The sequence below is a fragment of the Suncus etruscus genome, chromosome 13, assembly GCF_024139225.1.
Source record: "Suncus etruscus isolate mSunEtr1 chromosome 13, mSunEtr1.pri.cur, whole genome shotgun sequence".
In the NCBI taxonomy this organism is placed as follows: domain Eukaryota; kingdom Metazoa; phylum Chordata; class Mammalia; order Eulipotyphla; family Soricidae; genus Suncus; species Suncus etruscus.
This window is the reverse complement of record NC_064860.1, coordinates 16,059,180-16,083,061: the sequence shown is the minus strand read 5'-3', so window position 1 is coordinate 16,083,061 and position 23,882 is coordinate 16,059,180. Positions and strand designations below refer to the sequence as shown.

At 45.0% G+C, this 23,882-nt stretch overlaps 1 protein-coding gene across 4 annotated transcripts in view; it reads left to right on the top strand.

Annotated features, from left to right (window-relative positions):
- Window positions 1-23,882, top strand: part of TFDP2 (transcription factor Dp-2) — a 161,630-nt gene that overhangs the window by 126,292 nt on the left and 11,456 nt on the right. For 3 of the 4 annotated variants that reach the window (XM_049785344.1, XM_049785342.1, XM_049785341.1), the window contains 3 exons: window positions 6,671-6,792; window positions 10,011-10,058; window positions 23,102-23,264. In XM_049785344.1, coding sequence (XP_049641301.1) covers window positions 6,671-6,792; window positions 10,011-10,058; window positions 23,102-23,264 — 333 coding nt within the window. The remainder of the gene's footprint in view (window positions 1-6,670; window positions 6,793-10,010; window positions 10,059-23,101; window positions 23,265-23,882) is intronic. The other variant, XM_049785343.1, reaches the window with a different exon arrangement.

The following is a 23,882-nucleotide window of genomic DNA, read 5'->3' as shown; positions in this document are numbered from 1 at the left end:
TTTTTTTCTTTCTCTTTCTTTTCTTCTTTCTTTCTTTCTTTCTTTCTTTCTTTCTTTCTTTCTTTCTTTCTTTCTTTCTTTCGTTCGTTTTTGGGCCACACCCGGCAGCACTCAGGGGCTACGCTTGGCTCTATGCTTAGAAATCACCCCTGCCAGGCTCAGGGGACCATATGGGATGCCAGGATTCAAACCACTGTCCTTCTGCATGCAAGGCAAATGCCTTACCTCCATGCTATCTTTCCAGCCCCTAACCTTTTTTCTTTCCTTCTTAAATCTTGGTCATCACTGTCTTGATTGGTCCCACCACTTGGCCCCTTACTTAGCTTTCTCCAGTCTATCTCTTTACTGAGTGAGCTCTGCACATATTTTTGGGAAAGATTTTGTTTTGTTTTGTTTTGTTTTGTTTTGTTTTGTATTGGGGGCTTTTTTGGAAGATGGGCACACCCTGTGGTGTTCAGAGCTGACTTGCTGTTCTGCACTCAGGGATCACTCATAGCCATAATTAGGGCTTACTCCTGACTCTGCACTCAGGAATTACTCCTGTCAGGAGTAACATCTGAGGTGTTGGGGTCAGACCCAGGTTGGCCATGTGCAAGGCAAGTGTCCTACTCACTGTACAATCTCTCTGGCCCCTTAGGGAAGTTTTTGAACTCTCTCCCAGGGGGAGATAAAATTGTGCATGTATTTTAGGAAATGGTTCTCACTTTGTGATAGCATAATCCCTTGAAGTCTCTGACTGCCCTCTTGAGGAATTTTTGTTTGGTATTTGGAATTTTTGTTTGGCCTTCCTGCTACTTTATGTGTCCCCTGTTTTGCTTGTTTTGAGGCCACACTTGTCAGTGCTCATGGCCCAGTTCTCAAGAATCAATCCTGATGATGTTTAGGGGAATCATAAGTGATGCTGGAGATAGAAGGAGACAGAGCTGCTGGCAAGGCAAATGTCCTACTCTATCGTCTCTCTGGCCATAAATTTCCCCACTTGTATGTATGTTTTATGGGTTATTTTGGGGTTTTTATTTGTTTGGTTTTGGTTTGGGGGCCAAACCCAGCGGCACTCGTGTTACTCCTGGCTCAGTTCTCAGAAATCGCTCTTGGTAGGCTCGGTGACCATATGGGATGCCGGGGATTGAACCTGGGCGGTCCTGTGTTGGCTGCGTCACTCTACCCACTGTATGTATTATCGCTCTGACCCCATGTATGTTTTAATCTCTACAGAGGGAGTTGAACTGCTGTTACTTGGCCAGCAGGTGGTGCTGTGGCTTGATTAGGTTGGGGGTTGAGGGAGAGTAGAAAAGAATGAGAATTTTATTGGTTTCCATTTGTATTCGTGGCTGCTATGGAAGTAGCAGGCTATAGAGTCTTGTTTGTTTTTGTGGCTTCTCCAGAATGATGTGCCCTAGACTTAGGACTCAGCAGCCTGGGTGCACACTTACTTAGTAGCCCTGAAGAGGCTGGCAGAACCACAACATTTTATTCTAGTCCAGAGTGATAGATAGTACAGCAGGTAGGACACTTGCCTTGAACATAGCCAACCGAGGTTCAATCCCCAAGTCCTTCAGGGATAGTTTCTGAGTGCAAAGCCAAGAACAAAAGTAGTGCAGTATTATTAGTAGTAGTACTTCTCCTGCCTCCTCCCCAAGAATAAGCAGAGCTGGTTAGAGTTGTTTTATGAAGAATTCTGCTCTAGGAATGAGTCACTGATTAGCTCTGATTAGTTCATCTTAGGCTGGGTGTGGCTCCTTGGTAGCATGGGGGCCAAAGGGTTGATTCCCAGTATGATCCAAAAAAGAAAGCCACCAAAGACTCACACTATATAAACTATCACGGTCAAGGTCACTATGACAGGATATTTGTCCTAGTGAGAATCATGTTTTTTTTTTGGGGGGGGGGGTCCACACCCGATGATGCTCAGGGGTTATTCCTGGCTCTACACTCAGAAATCGCCCCTGGGAGGCGATATGGTCCATCGGTCTTGGGTTGGCCTCCTGCAAGGCAAACACCTTACCGCTATGCCATCTCTCTGACCCTCATGTTCATTTTGGTTTGGGAGCCAAAGCCGGCAATGCTCAGGGGTAACTTTTGGCTCTGTACTTAGGACTTACTCAGGGCAGTGCTCAGGGACTGAGGTGCTGGGGATCGAACCCAGGTGGGCCATATGCAAGGCAAAGCCTTAGCTTATCTATTGCAGACTATTTGGGGGGGGTCACACCCGGCAGCATTCAGGGGGTTACTCCTGGCTCTATGCTTAGAAATTGCTCCCGGCAGGCTCGAGGGACCATATGGGATGCTGGGATTAGAGCCACCATCCTTCTGTATGCAAGGCAAATGCCCTACTTCCATGCTATCTCTCTGGCCCCAAGAAGACTATTTTCTTACTGGATTTTATATTTTCTTCTATCATCTCAGTGAATAGGAAAGCTACCTTTTGTTTGTTAGGTTTTGGTTTTGGGGGCACACCCAGGAGCACTCAGGGGTTACTCCTAGTTCTGTGCACAGAAATTACTCCTGGTAGACTCGGGGGACCATGTGGGATGCTGGGGATCGAACCCGGGTCAGCCTCATGCAAGTCAAACTCCCTACCCACTGTACTATCACTCCAGCCCTGAAAAGCTACTTCTGTTTTGTTTGGGAGCCTGAGCAATGCTCAGGGTTTATGTCTGTCAGGGCTTAAGGGATCCTTTGGGATGCCACAAAAGGCAAGCACTCTCCTGGCTGTACATTCACCCCAACCCCAGGAAAGCTACTTTTTCACCATCTTAAAACCCATAATGGGGCTGGAGGAATAGCAGAGTGGTAGCGCATTTGCTTGCACACAACCGGCTTGCATTTGATCCAGGCATCCCTGATGGTCCCCTAAGCCTGCCAGGAATGATTTCTAAGCTCAGAGCCAGGAGCAACCCAAGAGCACTGCCCATGTAGCCCCAAAACAAAAAAACAAAAACAAAAAAATACAGGAGGCCATGACATAGGATAGAGGTTAAGGAGTGTGCCGTGCATGCAGAAGACTCTGATTTAATCCTGGGAGTTCATTCGGTCCCCAAAGTGCTTCTAGGAGTGTAGCCTGAGCTATACTGTATCCCCAAAACAGAGAGAGTATCATGGCTAAGGCATGGCACCAGGCCCTGCAGACACTCTCAGCACAACCGAGGCGGAGGTGAGGAGGTGGAGCAGGATTTTTGTAGCTGTAGGAGGTTGCAGACTCATTGTCTAAGATTCCTGTTTCCTCATGAATATTCTTACTCTCTCTGAATGCCAAGGTGAAAATAGTTCTTGACACGCTGTTGAGACTCGGAACTCTCCAGATATCTGTCAGTATGTGTTGTCTTTGGCTTTTTTTTTAATTTAACTTAAGAACTAACTGGCTAAATTATTTTCTACATATTTGTACCTCAGGGAAGCTCCCTTACCCCCAATCAGCACAATGCTAAAAACTGCAAAAAGGTACCTGAGATTCAATAAATTGGGCTGGAGAGATGGCACTGAGTTATAGCTCTTCCCTTACTTGTGGCTGATCCTAATTTGATTCTAGAGTTCCACCATGATGACCCCCAAAACTCCCCCATCCCAACAAAAGAATAGAATACATGTTGACTTGACTTTAATAATTTTTTTGTTTTGTTTTGTTCTGTTTTGGGGCCACACACAGGAGTTGGTTGCTCCTGGCTATGCAGTCAGAAGTCGCTCCTGGCTCAGGGGACCATATGGGACGCAGGAGATCAAACTGAGGTCCATCCTGGATCAGCTGTGTGCAAGGCAAATGCCCTACCGCTGTGCTATTGTTTCACCTGGCTTCAATAATTTTTTGGAGAGGGAACCACACTGGGCGGTACTCAGGGATTACTCTTGGCTCTGCACTTGGAATTAGTCCTGGCAGTGCTCAGGGTGTTGGGATTGCTGTGCTGCCTGCAGTGCTATCACTCTGGTCTTAGGCTTTAACAATTTGAACTGATCTCGAGTGTCCATCTTCCTCTCTCGTTCAATATGGAAGAAGTAGGCAACAGCTTACTGATACCACTCAGACCTTCACGGAAGAATCAGGTTACATTGAATCTGGGTGAGAATCGTTCACTAGCAGTTTGACTGGCGTAAGACAATAGAAATGGAACGATTTTTGTTTAATTTTTGGGTTTTGGGCCACACCCAGTGGCATGCAGGGCCTGCATGATCCCCCTGCACAACAGTGTAGTCCTTCAAATCCAAATTTTATCCTTTTTTTCTTGTTTGTTTTGGGGCCATACCCAGAGATGCTTGGGGGTTACTCCTGGCTCTATACTCAGAAATCACTCCTGGCAGGCTCAGGGGACCATATGGGATGCCAGGGATCAAACCCAGGTTCGTCCCAGGTGAGCAGCATGCAAGGCAACCACTTCATTCCCAAGGAACAATTTCTTTTGTTTTAAGGGTTGCCATGTAAAGGTTTTTGACAATTCCACATTGGTGATTTGCTCTCTGAAGACCTTAAGCAAAACCTTTTTTTGAAGATTTTTGTTTGTTTGTTTGTTTTGTTTTGGGGTCACACGCAGCAATGCTCAGGGGTTATTCCTGGCTCTATGCTCAGAAATTGCTCCTGGCAGGCTCGGGGGACCATATGGGATGTCGGGATTCGAACCACCATCCTTCTGCATGCAAGGCAAATGTCTTCCCTCCACGCTATCTCTCCATACCTTGAAGGAGACTTTTGAAACTATGAAAGTAGAAAGGACAGTGTGTACCAAGTAACCCTCTAAAAATACTGTGTAGTCAGCCCAATCTTATTTCATTCATTTCTTTACTCGCTAGAACTTGATTATATATATATATATATATATATATATATATATATATATATATATATATATATATATATATGTATGTATTATATGAGAGAGTTTTTCTGTTTTTGTCACTTTATTGCGTTGATTATGCTTAGGGTTGCATAGCCATGTTCAGAGATACCTAGAAAGCCTCTCTATTTTTTTTTATTCCTTTGAGGATGGGCATACAAATTAATATTACATAGGTTATCAGGAGAGAAATATATATATATACTTAAGTGTATATATATATATGCACACACTTGCAAGGCCCTATCACTGTGCTATTGCTCCGACCCCACCAATGAAAATTTTAAGACTTGGACAGTATTTTGGCTATGTATATCAAGTAACTTCTGAGGGTCGGGGATGGTTCTTGGGCTGTTCCTGACTCTTCCCTGGATTGATTTGCATGAATGGCAAACGCCTTACCATCTCTCTGAATTACCATCTCTGGCCCTCAAGAAACTTATTTTGGGGCCGGGCGGTGGCGCTAAAGGTAAGGCGCGCCTGCCTTGCCTGCGCTAGCCTTGGACACGGACCGAGGTTCGATCCCCGGTGTCCCATATGGTCCCCCAAGCCAGGAGCAACTTCTGAGCGCATAGCCAGGAGTAACCCCTGAGCGTTACCGGTGTGGGCCAAAAACCAAAAAAAAAAAAAAAAAAAAGAAACTTATTTTGCTTTGTCAGGGCATACAGCACTCAGCTTGCATGTGTGTGAAGCCTTTGGTTCTTTCCCCATTGATGCAAAAAAAAATGAAATCAAGGCTGTATCCTTAGTTCCATTCCTACCTCTTTAGAAAGGAAAGCCAAGGAGCTGGAGCAGTAGTGCATGGGGCATTTGCCTGACCTAGATTTGATCCTGGGCATCCCACTTGGTCCCCCAGGCCTGCCAGGAACAGTTTCTCAGTGCAGAGTCAAGAGTAACCTCTGAGCGGTGCTGGGTGTGCCCCCCTCCCCCAGAAAACAGAAGATAGGATAGCCAAGATGATTGTACCAAAGTCTTCTCAGCTTTATTTATACTATTAAGTGAATATGCATGTCTGCTCAGCAAAAAGAAAGAATAAATCCACATAACAGAATATTGTACTGTAATCTTTTAAACATCTCTGATAAGTATTTAATGACTAGAAGAAATGATCTTAAATGAAGATAAACTGAACAACTCATTCGCTCTCTCTGCAGTGTACCCTGCAATTATTTAATCTGACCTATAAAGGGCTGATTTGTTTGTTACCCTAGTTCTAATAACTCTAGTATGACTGCAGATTGATTCTGTCATTTCAAACTGTGCCCATTGCAAATGGTTCTTCATTCAGGGTCACTTGCTATCGTTGTCCCTCCAGACCCTGCACCTGCAAGCATAGTTATTGCTTCAGGACTGGGAAAGTGGGGACAAGAGGGTGTTTATTCCCCTGGGAGCATGCCCAGTCTGGTATGGAGGAATTGTGAGTAGGGCATGTCTCTGGCCCTCCGCCTCAGGGGACCCTTTCCTCATCTTAGGTCCCTTAACCAAGGATTGGAGGGAAAGTCCAGTGGTGGGCACAGAGCCATGCGTGGGGTGATGCACAGTGGGCAAATGAATATCAGGCTGCAGCAGGGACCCAGCACAACCTCCTAGAGTGGGTGAAAGGGGTGCACTGCAGTAGGAAGGCCCTACCTCAGAGAACAGTCAGCGGGAAGCCCAGTTCTCAGGTGCCCCCACTCTTGGTGTGCTGGAGGACTTTCTGCAGTGCCAGAGACTGGACCCAGGACACCCCTGGGCAGGGCAGACATAATCCCCACTGTGCTGTTCCTTCACGGGCTCCCCACCACCTTCCCCCCCTTTTTCTTTTCATGCTGGGACACCCCCACCCAGTAACGGTTCCTGTCTTGCAGATCATAAGCACACCGCAGCGGCTCCCTGGATCTGGAAGCGTGCTCCTTGGGAGCCCCTACACGCCCGCGCCCGCCATGGTCACGCAGACACACATTGCAGATGCCACCGGCTGGGTCCCAGGGTAAGAACCGCTCGCGAACAACTGGCCTCCCATCGATGAATTTGCACACATACACATTATGGCTGAGGACCATGGAATTTACAGATGTGCACATTAAGGGCCATGAACCAATGAATGCACACACTTGCACATTAATGACCACGAATAATGAATTTACATGTGTGTACCTCTATGCATGCTTGGGACTACGCCTTGCATCACTGGTTCGATGCTTTGGGTTTTTTCTTTTGTTTTTGATTTGCTTTTTGTTTAATGGACAGACACACCCAGCTGATCCTGGCTCTGCAGTCAGGGATCGCTCCTGTCGGGACATAGGGGGACCACATGGGGTGCAGGGATGGAAAGTTGGTTGGCCACTTGCAAGGCAAGCACCCTGCCCACACTGTACTCGCTCTCTCTCTGACCTCGCCCCTGGTGCTTTTTGGATCCACTACTGGAGTTGTGCTGTGTTAAAGGTTCTTATTGGGGCTTCCTCCTGTACTTCATCCCTTTGCTCCATCAATGGTGGGAAGCCCGTTGGTGACTATTTTAAAAAGAAAAACGTCTGGGCCGAAGAGATAGCAAGGAGGTAGAGTGTTTGCTTTGCTTGCAGAAGGATGATGGTTCGAATCCTATCATCCCATATGGTCCCCCAAGCCTGCTAGGAGTGATTTCTGAGCGAAGAGCCAGGAGTAAAACCCTGAGCACTGCTGGGTGTGACCAAAAATCCAAAAAAAATAAAGGAAAGAAAAAGGAAAAAACTCTTATGTTTTGTATTTTGAGCCTCACTTTGCTGGGCTAAGGACTACTCCTGTCTCTGAGCTTACGCTTGGCATCCTCAGGCAACCATACCTGGTGTGAGGGATCGAATCCAGATAGACAGAGTACAAGGCAAGCACCCAGCCTACTATACTGTTGCTCAGGGGACCCACCTACCCTTCCCCAAATCTTTAAAGATGGGTTTTGATCTCAAATGCTGGTCTAAGCATAAAAACATGAAAATGAACATGGTTTCTTTAAATCTTCTCTTGTATATCAATGTCATAAATGTAAATCATTTCTGGAGCAACCATTTTTTTTAAGCTTTATTTATTTATTTGTTGGTTTGGGGGCCACGCCCAATGTTGCTCCAGGTTTACTCCTGGCTCTACACTCAGAAATCACTCCTGGCAGGCTGGGGGATCATATGGGATGCTGAGAATCAAACCAGATTCGTCCCAGATCAACTGTATGCAAGGCAAACACCCTACCACAGTGCTATCACTCCGACCCCAGAAGCAACTATTTTTAAACAGGGAAAAAGGCAATACAAAAACTTGCCCATGAGTTCTGCTTTCTCCTGTTCTACAGAGGATGGATTATAATAAAGAAGACATTTAGTAGCATTGCAGATGTAAAAACTGAACTGTTTTAATAATGGAAACAAACTAGGAAAAATAAGCCAAGTATATTAAAATTTTCATTAGATTTTCTCTCTTCACATTTTTCCCAAATACTGGGCAATTAACTCAGTATTCATTCCTTCTTCTTCATTCATTTAACATCAAACCTCTTTTTGTTGTTGGTGGTGGTGGAGTTTTTTTTTTTGAGTTTGGGGTACACCCAACAGTACTCAGAGTTACTCCTTGCTGACTCGGGACCATTGGGTGCCAAGGATTAAACCTGGGTTGGCAGAAAATGCAAACAACTACCATGCTGCCTATCACCCCAGACCCCTCATAAAATCTCTTTATAATATGAAATCTTCGAATATGTCTTTCATTTCTCTTTTTTGTTTTGTTTTGGGCCATACCTTGTGGTGCTCAGGATTTACACCTGTCTTTGCACTCAGAAACTACTTCTTGTGGAGCATAGGGGACCATATCGGGTACTGAACATTAAACCCAGGTCAGCCATTTGCCAGGCAAGCACCCAACTTGCTGTTCTATCTCTCCAGCACTAATACTCCTTTTTTATATACTTCTCAATATCAAGATAAACCATGACATGTTATCTTTTTCTATAAAATGTCCCTTTTCCTCCCCTTACCGTATCTGAATTCTTTCTTACAAAAAGGAAATAGTAAGATAAATAACTTAAGACTTTACCTTGTCACTATTTTGCTTATTTATTTTGAGCTTCTCCATACCCTGTGCTCAGGAACCATGGAGTTACCCTGGGAACTAGGCAGTGCAGGGATCAAATTCAGGGCTCCCTTACACAAATCACACATCCCAGGTCTCTGAGCTCTCCCCCAGGCTTTGCCCTGTCTCATCTCTTTAGTTGTTATTTTGTGGTGTACCACATTGGTAGCTCGTTGGTGAACTTAACAATTGTTCTAGCAAGCGGACTATGAATGTTGGTTATATATGTGTCTCCTTTGGGGATAGACAGAAAATGAATGGCTAGTTCTGGAAAAGTGCCTCGAGTCACAAAGATTCTCATAAGTACGCACATCCGCAAACAGTTACATTAGAGAGGTTATGTTACGTGTCATATGCAAAAATATTTGTCATTTCCCAATGAGGTACAGTGGCCAAATCAGCTCTAATTAGCTCATGGCCTTTGTTCAGTGTTATGCTCCCTGGGATTTCTGCATAATTTTGAGAGATTTTAACAGGGAAGTTAAGACTGCAAGCCATATTTACACACACACACACAGAGACTGCAAGCCATATTCACACACACACACACACACACACACACACACACACACACACCCTGAAGATGAGGGTCTCCAGTGAACAAGGATTTGTTTATTTCTAGCCCCAGTCAAGCTTTATGATTGTATACATTGTGGTATGATTATATAAATTTTTGTGTGGGATAGTTTGAAAGGGGGAACCACACTCAGCAGCAGTATAACAGGACTATTCCCTGCTAATGAGGTGTCTCCCAACAGTGCTTGGGAGACTGTAGTTTTGGGGATAAAACTCAGGATGTCCACATGCAAAGCATATGCTTAGCCCTTTGAGCCATCTCTACTCCCGTGCAGTAGTTCCATAGTCATGCCAGAGGGATCCAAGCTTTTCTGTTTCTTTTCCTTTGTAAATCTTAAAAGAATCATTAAGCTCATTTCTGTGGTTATGATGCTATAAGTTATCTAGGTCTTTTGATAATATTGATGAAAATAATTTTTGTCTATCGTTTTTATTTGTTTTTATGTTTGCTGGAGAATTCGACAAATTGCAATGAGTTGTTCATGAAATCAAGTTGTTCTAATATTTGTTTTCTTTGTATGCTATCTTTTTTCTTTTTAGTGATAGAAAACGAGCTAGAGACTTAATAGACTCTGATTTTTCAGAAAGGTGAGTGTAAGTGTAAGTATTTTGGGGGAACTACTACTATCAGCGGAGTCTGATATCCAGACTCTGCTAGTTGGAGAACTGGGGTTTTTTTCCCCCTGTATTCAGTCACTTTTATTGTCATTGAGTTTCTTCCATTCTTTCATTTTGCACTAAGTATTCTTCAGTTGTTATTTGGATGAGAGGGCAGTCTATATCTGGCAGAGCCCAGGGTTAATGTTAGTCCTCAGAAGTCTAGTAAGTCAGTAAGGAGCCAGGTGAGAGTATTGGAGCCATATAGTTGCCTGGAGAAAGGATGAAAAGCAAAGACATATCTATGTACAAAGACTGGAGCAGCAGGCATGGTCGAATGGAGACAAGCCCATCAGCCAGTGAAGGAATTTGATCTTTTCAGGAGAATTTTAGGAAGGGAAATGATGTGGTCTGATTTTCAGGGACTGCTTAGAAGTGTGGATTTTCAGGAGACCAAAGCAGCTATTGCCTGAGAAATAATATTTGGAGGTAGATTGAAAAGTGAGGTTAAGGAAGGCACCAATGATGGCTCTTGAATTTTCTGCGTTGCTAGTTGGGGGATGTTGATATCATTTACTTATAATTAAAGTACTTTGTGGGAGAAATTGAGTTTTATTTTGGATATAGAAAGTTCATGAAGGTTATTAGGAACTAGAGATGGTACAGCAGGTACGACATTTGCCTTGCATGCAGCCAACCGACATTCAATCCCTGCCACTCTATCTACTCTCCTGAGCCTGAGCCTCACTAGGAGTGTTCCATGAGTGCTGAGCTCGGAGTAAGACATGAGCACTGCCTGGTGTGAACCCCCACCCCCAAATAGAACTTTATCAGCCAGAGAGATGGCTCAAGTGCTATAATACATTTCAGAGCCCTGATTTTGAAACCACATACCTTTCTTGGTCATTCCCATTGTAAAAAGAAATTTTTTTAATGAGAATTTTGAAGTATAAAAGAAGCTTGTGCTGGAGAAATAAATCAAGAAGTACTTGCCTTGTATGAAACTAACCTTGACTTGATCTCTGTACCCCTCCCTTATGGAGTATGGAGTACTACACCTACAAGTGTACCTACAAGGAGCACCTACAAGTGTGACTAAGAAAAACAAAAAAGAAAAGCAATAATAGATAGATAGATAGATAGATAGATAGATAGATAGATAGATAGATAGATAGATAGATAGATAGATAGAGGGGAGTCAATTATTGTCATTTAAGCATTTTTCTTCAAGTTGATGATCAGTGGTGAGGCCAGATCCTACACTGAATAATTCTAATAAAACTCCTAGGCACAGTCTTCTATATAGTTCCAGAGAATGTCTTCTGTTTTAATACTTGTCAGATGTCTGATTATACCCATATAAGGAATACTTAATCACTTCCTTTCATTACTATCCCTGAATGAGTATTAGAGGGTACACAGAGTTCCCCTGAAATTATTTTGTGGCTCCTTTAAAAAAAAAATAACAGGGGCCAGAGTGATTAGACCAGCAGATAGGGCATTTGTCTTGCACATGGCTGACCCAGGTTTGATCTCTGGCATCCCATATGAATCCCCAAGCCTGCCAGGAGTGAAAGATCTGGGGCTAGAGAGATAGTATACATTGCCTTGCATGTGGCCAACCCTTACATCCCATATGATTCCCTGAGCACCAGGGGATCCTGCTTGATTCCTGAGCCAGAAATAACCCCTGAGCATTGCTGGGTATGGCTCAGTACAAAAAGGAATAAGATCTAAGACCAAAGAATAGGAGTTCCGTGCTTTCCCTGAGTGTGTTACCCCAGGTTCATCCCTGACTGGTTCTATCCCCAGCACCCAGATGGTTTCCCAAGCACCCCCAGGAGTCATTCTTGAGCACAGAACTAGGAATAGCCCCAAGCCCCAAAATAAATAAATTAGATCTATGTGGAAAAACAGCAGTCCCTCTTAGGAGTTCCCCAGCTTCTAAAAAAAAGTATATACGCATTGAATTGAGAGTTTATATTTACCAGAAGCCATTAGCCAACTCTCAGTATAAATATGTTAAATTCAGTATAAATAGAGTAATTCCAGAGTAATTCTCAGAGTAATTCCAACCCTCCTGGTTTGGGAATTCATTTTTACTTTTGTCGCTGAAACCACATACTAATTATAAAAATCTGTGTGACTAGCCACTTCATATTGTAGGGGAACAAAATTCGTCACCCCAAACTACGTATCTTAGACATCAGGGTTTTTGAGGACTATATGGGGCTCTAAGAGCGTGTGGAGGTTTGTAAGACCCATGTCCAGCACAGTCATTTGTTGAAGTCCTTCATGTCTAGCACAATCATTTGTTGAAGTCCTTTCCTTGAGTCAGTTTGGTTCATCTATTAATCAATCCCCAGAGGAGAGTTTACCGTATGCACCTTCCTCATGGCCATTGTATGGCCACAGACCTTTATCTATGTAATGAGTGGAGTTTCCTGTACCTGCTTCTATAATTGGCTTCCCAACCCCATAATATCTTTTGTCTTTACTTTGCCTGTTCAGTTAACTTCTTTGTTTGTTTGTTTTGTTTTGTTTTGTTTTGGGGCCAAATCTGGTAATGCCTTGGGTTATTCCTGGATATGGGCTCAGAAATCACTCCTGGCTTGGGAACCATTTGGTATGCCAGGGGATCTAACCGAGGTCCATCCTAAGTTAGTGCATGTAGCTAAACGCCCTACCACTTGCACCACCGCTCTGGCCCCCCGTTCAGTTAACTTATAGTTGCCTGTATTTATAAAAGAAGATACACATATACATGTTAAGAAAGTTTCGTGCAATTTTATCTTTATTTTTTTTTATTAAATCACCATGAGATACAGAGGTTAAAAAGTAGTTAATAGTTGAGTTTTGTGGTCATTTAGTTGGTCATTGTGTTCCAACACCCATCCCTTCACCCGTGTTCATTTCCCCAACATCAATGTCCCCAGTTACCTCCCGTCCCCTTTACCTCCACCCCCAGCCTGCCACTCTAGCACCTTTATTCTCTCTCCCTCCGTTCCCCCCATCACCATTTTTCCTCTTAGGCACTATGGTTTAAATACTGTTACTGAAGGGATATCATGCATATCACTTTACTTCCTTCCAATTCTCAGTTCTTGACCAGATATCATTTCCAACTAATATTGTCATAGTGGTGCCTTCTCTCTTGCTATACTTCCCTCCCGGGGAGGGAGACCTGGGACATTGGTGATGGGAATGTTGCACTAGTGATGGGTGGTGTTCTTTACATGACCGTCATTTCTATTGTCTTTGGGTATTATTCTCATACTATGGTAGTCTGTTTGTTTTGTTTTTCTTTTAGTATCCCACAGAGGAGTGCAATCATTCTATGTCCCTCTCCCTCTGACTCTGACTCATTTTACTGAGCACAATACTCTTCATGTCTACCAATATATAAGCAAATTTTTCTCCTTTTTCTTTTTTCTCTTATCTATCTAATTATGTATTTATTTTTGGTTTTTGGGGGGCACACCCGGAAGCTCTCAGGGGTTACTCCTGGCTCTATGCTCAGAAATCACTCCTGGCAGGCTCAGGGGACCATATGGGGTGCCGGGATTTGAACCACTATCTTTCTGCATGCAAGGCAAACGCCTTACCTCCATGCTATCTCTCTGGCCCATCTCCTTTTTCTTAATAGTTTTCTTTTCTTTTCTTTTTTTTTTTTTTTGAGTTTTCTTGTTTGTTCTTGTTGCTTGTGTATCTTTGTGGGGGGCGGGCACCTCCAGTGATACTCAGGGCTTTCTCCTAGCTCTGTGCTCAGATATAGCTCCTGCCTGGTCTCTGGAGACTATGTGATGCCAGGGACCAAACCCTGGTCAGGCATACACAAGGCAAGAACAGTGACCTTTGTGTTTTCTCTCCACACCAAATTTTACTCCTTTTATTTTGTCCTTTAGCACAGGATCTTCTTATTCCAGAGCACAGAAGGGCAGCAGGGAGATAGCTCAAATGGCTGGTGCATACGTTTCGTTTACCAGAGGTTGGATTTGCTCCCTGGCTCCACATGCTCCCCTCAACTCCCAGCACTGCATGGTGTACCCAACTGTTTTCTCCTCCCAAAAGCAAAAGCATGAAGGTAGGGGCCAGAACGATAGCGCAGTAGTAGGGTGTTTGCCTTGCATACAGCTGGCCTAGGACAGACCTGGATTCAATCTCCGGCGTCCCATATGGTCCCCCAAGACAGGAGCAATTTCTGAACTCATAGCCAGGATTAACCCTGAGTGTCACCGATGTTGCCCAAAATACAAAGGTAGAGGGAACATTCTGTTTGTTTTTGTTTTTGTTTTTGTTTTTGGGCCACACCCGGCGGTGCTCAGGGGTTACTCCTGGCTGTCTGCTCAGAAATAGCTCCTGGCAGGCATGGGGGACCATATGGGACACCGGGATTCAAACCAACCACCTTTGGTCCTGGATCGGCTGCTTGCAAGGCAAACGCCGCTGTGCTATCTCTCCGGGCCCTAGAGGGAACATTCTATGGGCAAATCTATAGCTTTGGCAATACTATACCAAATAGGAATTGATAGATTCTTTCTAGAAGTTAATGTCTTCGTTTGGAGGTTTGCTTAGTGAGTTTGTATAGGAAGATGGTTGGTTGGATGTAGGAACAGCACAAAGCAGAGCTGGGTTAGATTATGAAGCCTGAACTAGAGGCATTGGGTTGGGAGAGAAAGGTTGGATCCATGTTAACTTTTCCAAGCCTCCAAATCCAGCTCTGAAATAATTTCTCTCAGTTACCAAGGTAGTAGAGATTCTCTGCATCATTCCACCTGCACATTTTGAAAAAGAAAATGTCACTAAATCCCACAGAAGGGTTGGAGAGGAGAGTACAGGGCTTAAGGTTCTGGCTTTGGCCACAGCTGAGCCTGGCACCGTTCTGAATCTCTTCCTCTATCTCTTACTTTCTCTCTTTTTAAATTTGTTTAGTTTTGCTGATGCAAAAATTCTTGGCTCCTGGGGCCAAAGTGATAGCACAGCAGTAGGTTGTTTACCTTGCATGCAGCTGACCCGGGACGGACCTGTGTTCAATTCCCAGCATCCCATATGGTCCCCCAAGCTTGCCAGGAGCAAATTCTGAGCGCAGAGCCAGGAATTTGAGCACCACTGAGTGTGGCCCAAAACAAAACCAAAATTCCTGGCTCCTACTTTTTTTGTTTTGGTTTGGTTTGGGGACACACTTGATGGTGCTCAGGGCTTACTGCACTCAGGAATTACATTGAGAAGTGCTCAGGGGACCATAGGATTGAACCTGGGTTAGCCGCATATAAGACAAATGCCTACTACTGTACGACCACTTCAGCCCCTCTATCCACTTCTTTTTTTTTTTCCCCTCTATCCATTTCTTAAATGTATTAATTTCCCCTGGCCTGCTGAGAGCAATCTTCCTACTTCTAGAGGTCTAAAAGACTCTTATTCTTTGAAACTGTCATTTTGCCAGAATGATTTGATCTATGTCGTCCTGAATGGATAATGTTTTGTTTGTTTGAGGACCACACCTGACAGTGCTCACTCCTGGCCGTTCTCCACGGACCCGCAAGGGTTTCAATAATCAAATCTAGGTTCCCTACCTGCTATACTTTCTCCCCAGCCCCGGATACTATCTTTTTATACTACATGAAATATAAAATTTCCCTTTTTATACAAATCAACCTTTTCCTATATTGACTTGTTTATTTGCCTCTTTCCCTGGTCACTATCATTATTTAGGTTTGGGGTTTTTGGGGGAGGTAATAAGGGGTTACTTCTGGCCTTGCACTCAGGAATGACTCCTGGTGGCCTCTGGGGAATTGAATGCGGGTTGGCTAAGTTCAAGGCAAGCACCCTACTTCTAATATTATCACTCCAGCCCCTTGTCACAGTTGTTGTGATAAAAGAAAGATTACACTCCCATTAGTGGCCTGTGCTTGCTAGATAGAGAGGGACACACCTTAGTTATGGTACCTCCAGTATGCCGGGGTTCCCAGACATAGTTGGGCTGCTGGGGATCATCATCATGTGGGGGTACTGGCCCTAACCCCACTATCTCCTGCCTTGAAAGCACACCCCAGACTCCCTCCCTTGTCACCAAGTAGAGCATATTTCTCCTCCTAGGCATCATTTTCTGGTTCCCTTCATCCTTGGTCACTTCTTGAGCATCAATTCTAGGAGTCAGGACTTAGTAGGTTGTCACTTCTAGCATGCCTTGAAGTCAACATTGTGGAGGGGACCCATCGCCTCCTCCACTCCACACTCACAGCACCCTGCCAAACTGTAGTCCCTAGGACTGTCTTTATAACAACCTGCCTTGACCCGGGGTCTTTAGATGCAAGCCCCTTGGAGTCCCATCCACAGTACAAGTACAGTTCCGCCTGTGGTTTGTGTTCTGGGTTCTGTTGAGATCTATCAACTAGTCCTGTCGCAAATGCCTAGAAGTGTGGGGTAAGCTGTCCATTGACTGTCCGTTTTTATGTGCAGGGACTGAAATAGAATTGGGTTAAGGCCTATCTATCCCTGGCATCGCAGAGAATCCTCTGACCAGTGCTGCAGAGCCAGTAGTCCCTGAGCATTGCCAGGCATGGCCCCCAAGTCCCCCAAATGAACAAAGTCTATGCTGCCTTTGCTTTATGCTCACACTCACTCCAAGTGGGATGTTTGGCTCGGGGATGTAAATAAATTTAAAAGTCTTTCATAATCCATAATTTCCCTTTCTCTGCCTGCCTTTGACTCACTTCCCCACCCCCCCTTTTTTTTGGGGGGGTCACACCCAGCAGTGCTCAGGGATTACTCCTGGCTCTATGCTCAGAAATCACCCCTGGCAGGCATAGGGGACCATATGGGATGCCGGGATTCGAACCACCATCTTTCTCCGTGAAAGGCAAACGCCTTACCTCCATGCTATCTTGCCGGCCCCATCTCTCACTTCTTTTTGACACTGGTGTGTACTACTGTTAATGAAGGGGTGCCAGTCGTGTCCCTCATAGAATACCCTTCTCTAATTGCACTCTCCACTCTTTGTGGCAAGCTTCCTACCATGGACTGGTTTTCCTAATCCTCGTCTCTATTGTCTCTGGATATCATCCCCACACTGTCTTTTATTCTCCGTCTATCCCACAGATGAGTGAGATTATTCTATGTTTATCCTTCTCCATCTGACTTATTTCACTCAGCATTATAATCTCCATGTCCATTCATGTATAAGCAAATTCCATGGCTTCATTTTTCTTTTTTTTTTTTTTTTTTTTTGGTTTTTGGGCCACACCCGGTAACGCTCAGGGGTTACTCCTGGCTATGTGCTCAGAAGTTGCTCCTGGCTTGGGGGACCATATGGGACACCGGGGGATCGAACCGCGGTCCATCCAAGGCTAGCGCAGGCAAGGCAGGCACCTTACCTTTAGCGCCACCGCCCGGCCCCGGCTTCATTTTTCTTAATGGCGGCATAGCATTCCATTGTGTAGATGTTCCACAGTTTCTTTAGCCACTCATGTTGTTGGGCACCTGGGTTGCTTCCAGATTCTGGCTATTCAGAGCTTACTTCTACCTCTGCATTCAGGGACCACTCCTAGCGGGGTTTGGAGACCATATAGGATGCTGGGGATTGCACCATGATTCGACAGATGGATATGTGCAAGGCAAATGCCCTCCCCACTGTACTATCATTTTGGCTGTCTGTATTTCTTTTAAACTAGTCTTTGCATCTGGAACTTTGATCTAACTTGGGTTCTGTGATGGTTCATAGCTTTAGAACATTGAAACACCAAGAGAGGGTGAGCAGTGCAGAAGCAGGAACCCTGAACCTAAAACCCCACATTGAAAGGTTGGCTTGGGGGTTTGAGCTATGGCTCAGTAGAGCTCTTGATTTGAGTTCATGACACCTGGATTGGATCCCTATCACTGAGGAGTCAGGGGGTTGTGGAGGACGTTAGACCAAAGGTGGCTTTGGAGATCCACAGGGCCACAGTGAGCATGGAATGGACAGGACACTTCTTGAGAGGGTGGAGAAATGAGTTTGTGGCAACAGTGACACAACTCTTAAAAGCCAGGGACTCTTTTGAAAGACAAAGATTACGGTATTTGAATTAACACTGCACTAAAGTGTTCTTTAAAAAAAAAAAAAAGGAAGGTGGCGCTGGAGGTAAGGTGTCTGCCTTGCAAGCGCTAGCCAAGGAAGGACCGCGGTTCGATCCCCCGGCGTCCCATATGGTCCCCCCAAGCCAGGGGCGATTTCTGAGCACATAGCCAGGAGTAACCCCTGAGCGTCAAATGGGTGTGGCCCAAAAACCAAAAAAAAAAAAAAAAAGGAAGTTGAATGAATATGAAAAGGAAAGAGCAGCTCTCTGAGCAAGGCTGGCAGGAAGGAATTTGTGGTACCCTTGAAAGCACACAGCCGTGGCCATTTCCTGAGAGGGGTGTGTGCTGACAAATGCAGCCTTGGGCCACTTCCTTGTGTGACCATCAGAGTGTCCTTAGGCAACCTGGATTCACGCATCTAGGCCACGAAACATTTGCATCCTCACATGCTACCCACAGTCATGACAGTATCCAACTATCGATGGGTCGTGTCTGACTGTTGAGGGGCCATCTCAAATTCATCAGGCTAAAAATGCTGCAACACACCTGGAGTTTTTAAATTCCAATAAGCTAGTGTAAAAAAGTAAGAAATTGGGGGCTGGAGAGATAGCATGGAGGTAAGGAGTTTGCCTTTCATGCAGAAGGTTATTAGTTCAAATCCCAGCATCCCATATGATCCCCTGAGCCTGCCAGGAGCGATTTCTGAGCATGGAGCCAGGAGTAACCCCTGAGCACTGCCAGGTATGACCCAAAAACACAAAATAAGTAAGAAATTAAGCCAATAATCCTTTCCAATAATCGGGTAGGTCCCGAGTATTAAGTTCTAGCCTGTAACTAACAATAAAGTTACTCCAGAGATACCATAATTTACAAAAACTTCACAGACTAGACTGGGAGCACGTATGTCCAAGTATCTGTTCTGTGTTGAGGCTCAAGCTAGGTCCCCACTATTCTTAGACGCCATGCACACGAGGGTGGGGAGAGTAGGGTATTTGTGAAGGGAGACTTGGGGCCACACCAGAAAAAGCTGCTTCTGGCACAGCATTAACTGCTCTGGGGGAATTATGTGATGTTAGGGAACAAACCTGGGCCTGTTGATTGATGCCTGAGAAATATTATAGTAGGCAAGGTACTTACCTTGCATGATGCCAGCCCCAGTTTGATCCCTGGCATCCGATACGGTCCCCTGAGTATAGCAAGGCTTGATACCTGAGTAAGCCCTGAGCATTGACAGGTGTGACCCAAAAACAACAAACAAGAAAGCCTGGGACTCTGGCGTACAAAACACATACAAAACATGTGCTCTAGCCTCCTTGAGCTTGGATAGAAAGAATAGGCAACAGAAAAGTCACACACCAGATCCCTAGAGTTTAAGTTGCATAACTGAACTTGATACCTGCTGAAGAGAAGTCTCTATTTTTGCCTCCCAGCTCTAGCCACTGGGAACATGATTCTGCAATTCTGCTCTCTGCTTTCTAGTTTTATGTTGGGGGTGGGCATACCAGGCAGTGTATAGGGCATACTTACGATTTTTTACTCAGCAGTCATTCCTGTTTTTATTTATTTAGGTTTTGGGCAGTGATCAGGGGTTACTCCTAGCTCTACATTCAGAAATCACTCCTGGCTTGAGTGACCATATGGGATGCCGGGGATCAAATCCAGGTCCATCCTGGGTCTGCCACATACAAGGCATGTGCTATCACTCCAGCCCCTCAGCAGTCATTCCTGGTGGGCTTGGCGGTTGGTGGGGGAGCGAGTGGGATACTGGGGATCTACATTTCTCCTCCAAGTGTGGTCTTCATGGATTAATATCAGCAGATGACAAATCTGTACCCCCCCCCCCCCGTGCCATTTCCCCCAGTTCATCCGCATGGTCAGACACAAGCCGTGTTTCCTTTTTCAGAATTGACTAATATTCCTCTGCACATCCATACATCCTACCCTTTCTTTGTGCAGTCACCCAGAAGTCAGCGCAGGGCACTCAGCCTGTGCCCTGTCTGGGCTATTGTGACCTTTTGCCACCAGAAGGATCTCTTTGCAATGCTATTTCAGTTCTATGGCATGTGGGTGGATTTATTGGATCTATACTTTTTGGCTATTCTATACTTAGTTGGTTTTGGGGCATACCCCCAAATGTGCAGGGGTTATTCTTCACTCTGCACTCAAGGATCATTCCTGGCAGTGCTTGGGGGACCATTTGGGATGCCAGGGATTGAACCTAGGTGAGCTGCATGCAAGATAAGCATCCTATCCTTTAATATTCTCCAGCCCTATGCTTAATTTTTTGAGGCACTGTCATGTTCTTTGGGTAGCCATTGTACCACCAATAGCACATATGCGCGTGTGTGTGTGTGTGTGTGTGTGTGTGTGTGTGTGTGTGTGTGTGTGTGATATCTGTTCACAGGGGCTGGAGACATGCTTCAGATAATGAACTTGCTTTGCATGTGTTAGGGCCTAGGTTGTATCCCTGGCACAGGAACTAAATGATCTACTCATGCTTTTGACTGTTTCTTGCTTTTGACTGGTCAGATGATGTGTGCATTTGGGACCTTGTCAGCTACAGGGCATGTAGGGCTCACTCCTATTCTATAGGTTATTGTCCACTTGTTGATTGTTTTCCCCTCCCCTTCCCTGACTTAGAGGACACTGAGTAGAATGACAGGCTATGGCACTTACATTACTGGAGCAGCTGATCTCACCTCCATGTCCTCTAAGGCCCACAAGGGAAGGGATCCATCTTCCTTTGTGTCCTCTGCTTCCAGTCCCCTTAGAGTTTTCTGCATAGAGTTGATACACAGATAGTGGAATGAACCCAGCCCCTGAAAATTGAACTGGTCATCACTGACCCATTTGACTAATGCTCAGGCTCGAAACCATTTGAATATCTTTATGGACACATTGATTCCAGCACAGACCACTGGTAGCTCACACATGAATGTAGTTTAATTAGCAAGTTGGCAGCACCAGTCTAAATAGTTACTAGTTACTGCATTGATTGCATTAAAATCATTGAAGGTGGGGCCGGAGCAGTGGTGCAAGGGGTAAGGTGTCTGCCTTGCCCGTACTAGCCTAGGACGGACTGCAATTCGATCCCCCAGTGTCCCATATGGTCTCCCAAGCCAGGAATGATTTCTAAGCGCATAGCCAGGAGTAACCCCTAAGTATCACCGGTGTGGCCCCAAAAAAAAAAACAAAAAAAAACAAAAAAAAGAAAGAAAGATATTGATTCATTCATTTGGTTTGGGGCCACAAACAATGCTGGGGCTCAAACCCAGGCTCCTTTATAAAAAGCCTTTATCATTTCTTTGAGCCATGTCCAGACCCTGGTTCATTACTAATGTCAGCGGCCACTGCTGAAGATGGCATGAATGGAACACAAGAATAGTGGTACTTTTTATTTTAGGAGAAAACAGCTTGTGGTCTATATAAGGTTTAGAAAAATAGAATTGGTCAGTAGAGAACCTCTCCCAGTTAGGCCTTCTTTCTGTTCTTTCCCCCACCCGACCTCACCCCCCAGCCGAATCCCCAGGGTCTAGCACAAAGCCCAATAGATACATAGTAGGAAGGAACTGGTCCGTGAATCTCTGTTCCGGGATATCACAGAGCAGATCTAGCTTCCTACTTCCTTCCTTTGAAGGCAAAAATTAAGTTCAAAGCCTTTTCTTACGGGCTGGGAAGATGGCCCAGTGGGATACAGCACATACCATGCACTGCCAAGGCCCTGAGTTCAGACCCTGGGGTTACATGTCCCAGCCCCCATCAAGAACACCCCCCCACATCCTAGATGTGATCTTGATGGGCTCCACAGCATTGGTCTCAGGCAACATTCCTGTCCCCAGACCCAAGAATTGAGCCATTCAACCCCATTAGCCAAGTGTTCTCCAAATGCACAAACACCAATGTTTTGGGTTTTTTTTTTTATGTGTGTATATAAAATTCATTTTAAAAAAAATACCACTTGGTGGGGCTAGAGCAGTAGTACAGCAGGTAGAGCCACTTGCCTTGCATGGGACTGACCTGATCCAGGTTTACTCTCTGGCATCCCGTATGGATGCTAGACCTGCCAGGAGTAACCCCTGAGCATTTCCGAGTGTGCTTAAAAACAGCAATAACAAGGGCCAGAGCGTTAGCGCAGAGGTAGGATGTTTGCTTTTCACATGACTGATCCAGGACAGACCTTGGTTCAATCCCTGGCGTCCCATATGATCCCCCAAGCCATGAGTGATTTCTGACCTCATAGCCAGGAGTAACCCTGAGTGTCATGGGTCTGACCCAAACATAACAACAGTAAAAACCAACAATAACAAAGTACCACTTGATACAAAATTTTATTTGTTTTGATTTGGGCTTTTGGGCCACACCTGGTGGTGCTCAGGGGTTACTCCTGATGGGGCTTGGGGACCATATGGGATGCCAGGAATAGAACCCAGGTCAGGTCAGCTGAATGTGAGGTAAATACCCTACCCTCTGTATTGTAATTTTGGCCCTCAATTATTAACTTTAGGGTTGACTTGGGATCACATCTGGCAGTATTCAGAGCTTAGTCTGGCTCTGTACCCCTAGGGGGGCTTGGGGAAGCATAGGAGGTGCCAAGAATTAATGTAGGTCAGTCGCTTGGAAGCAAACTCCTTACCCATTATACTATCTCAAGCCCCTGAAACAACATTTTGAATGATTATCATCTCACAGTCTTTTTAATAGTTTTCATGTAAAAGACATCTTTCTTTTTTTGTTGTTGTTGTTTGTTTGTTTTGGTTTTTAGGCCACACCCAGCAGTGCTCAGGGGTTACTCCTAGCTCTTGTGCTCAGAAATCGCTCCTGGCAGACTCCAGGGACCATAGGGGATGCCATGCCAGGAATCAAACCCGGATTCATCCTGGGTCCACCACATTCGAGGCAAATGCCGCTGTGCTATCGCTCCAGCCCCCGTAAAAGACATCTTACGGGTGATGGAATAGAACTGTATGTATTTTCTCTTGTAGTAAACGAAGCAAAAAAGGAGATAAAAATGGAAAAGGCTTGAGACATTTTTCAATGAAAGTATGTGAGAAAGTCCAGAGGAAAGGCACAACATCCTATAATGAAGTCGCTGACGAGCTGGTATCAGAATTCACCAATTCAAACAACCACTTGGCTGCCGATTCGGTAGGTGGATTGTGTGCTCAACATTAACTCTGAATGAAGAAGTGATAGAACCTTCTGCTTTGCTTGGTGATCAGAATTCAGACAAGCTGGGGGACCGAATTTTATTTGAGGTTTTCATAGAATCTGTTGGGACTTTTTTGGTGAGTGGGGGAGACAGTGAAGCTAGTTTTGATTGAAACTTCCTTGGAAAAATGTGCTCGGCCAGTTGAATTCCCTCCTCAGCCTCAATCTGATCTTTGTATATGTGACTTTTAACTGAATGCTTGTTTTTTGTTTATTTGGGGGGGGGCACATCTGGCCATGCTTGGGGGTCACACATGGCTCTGCTCTCTGGAATCATTCCTGTGGTGCTTAGGACATATGTTTACAAAGCAGCACCCTATCCACTGTTCTATCTTTCCAGCTCCCAGGTAAAACTTAGAAATTTGTTTTATTTTTGGTTTGGGGGGTGCCACACCCAGCAATACCTCAGGGGTTACTCCTGGCTCTACACTCAGGAACCACTCCTGGCAATGCTCAGGAGCCCATACGAGATGCTGGGGATTAAACCCGGGTCGGTGGCATGCAAGGCAAACACACTCTCCACTGTCCTATTTGAATCGCATACTACGATCACTC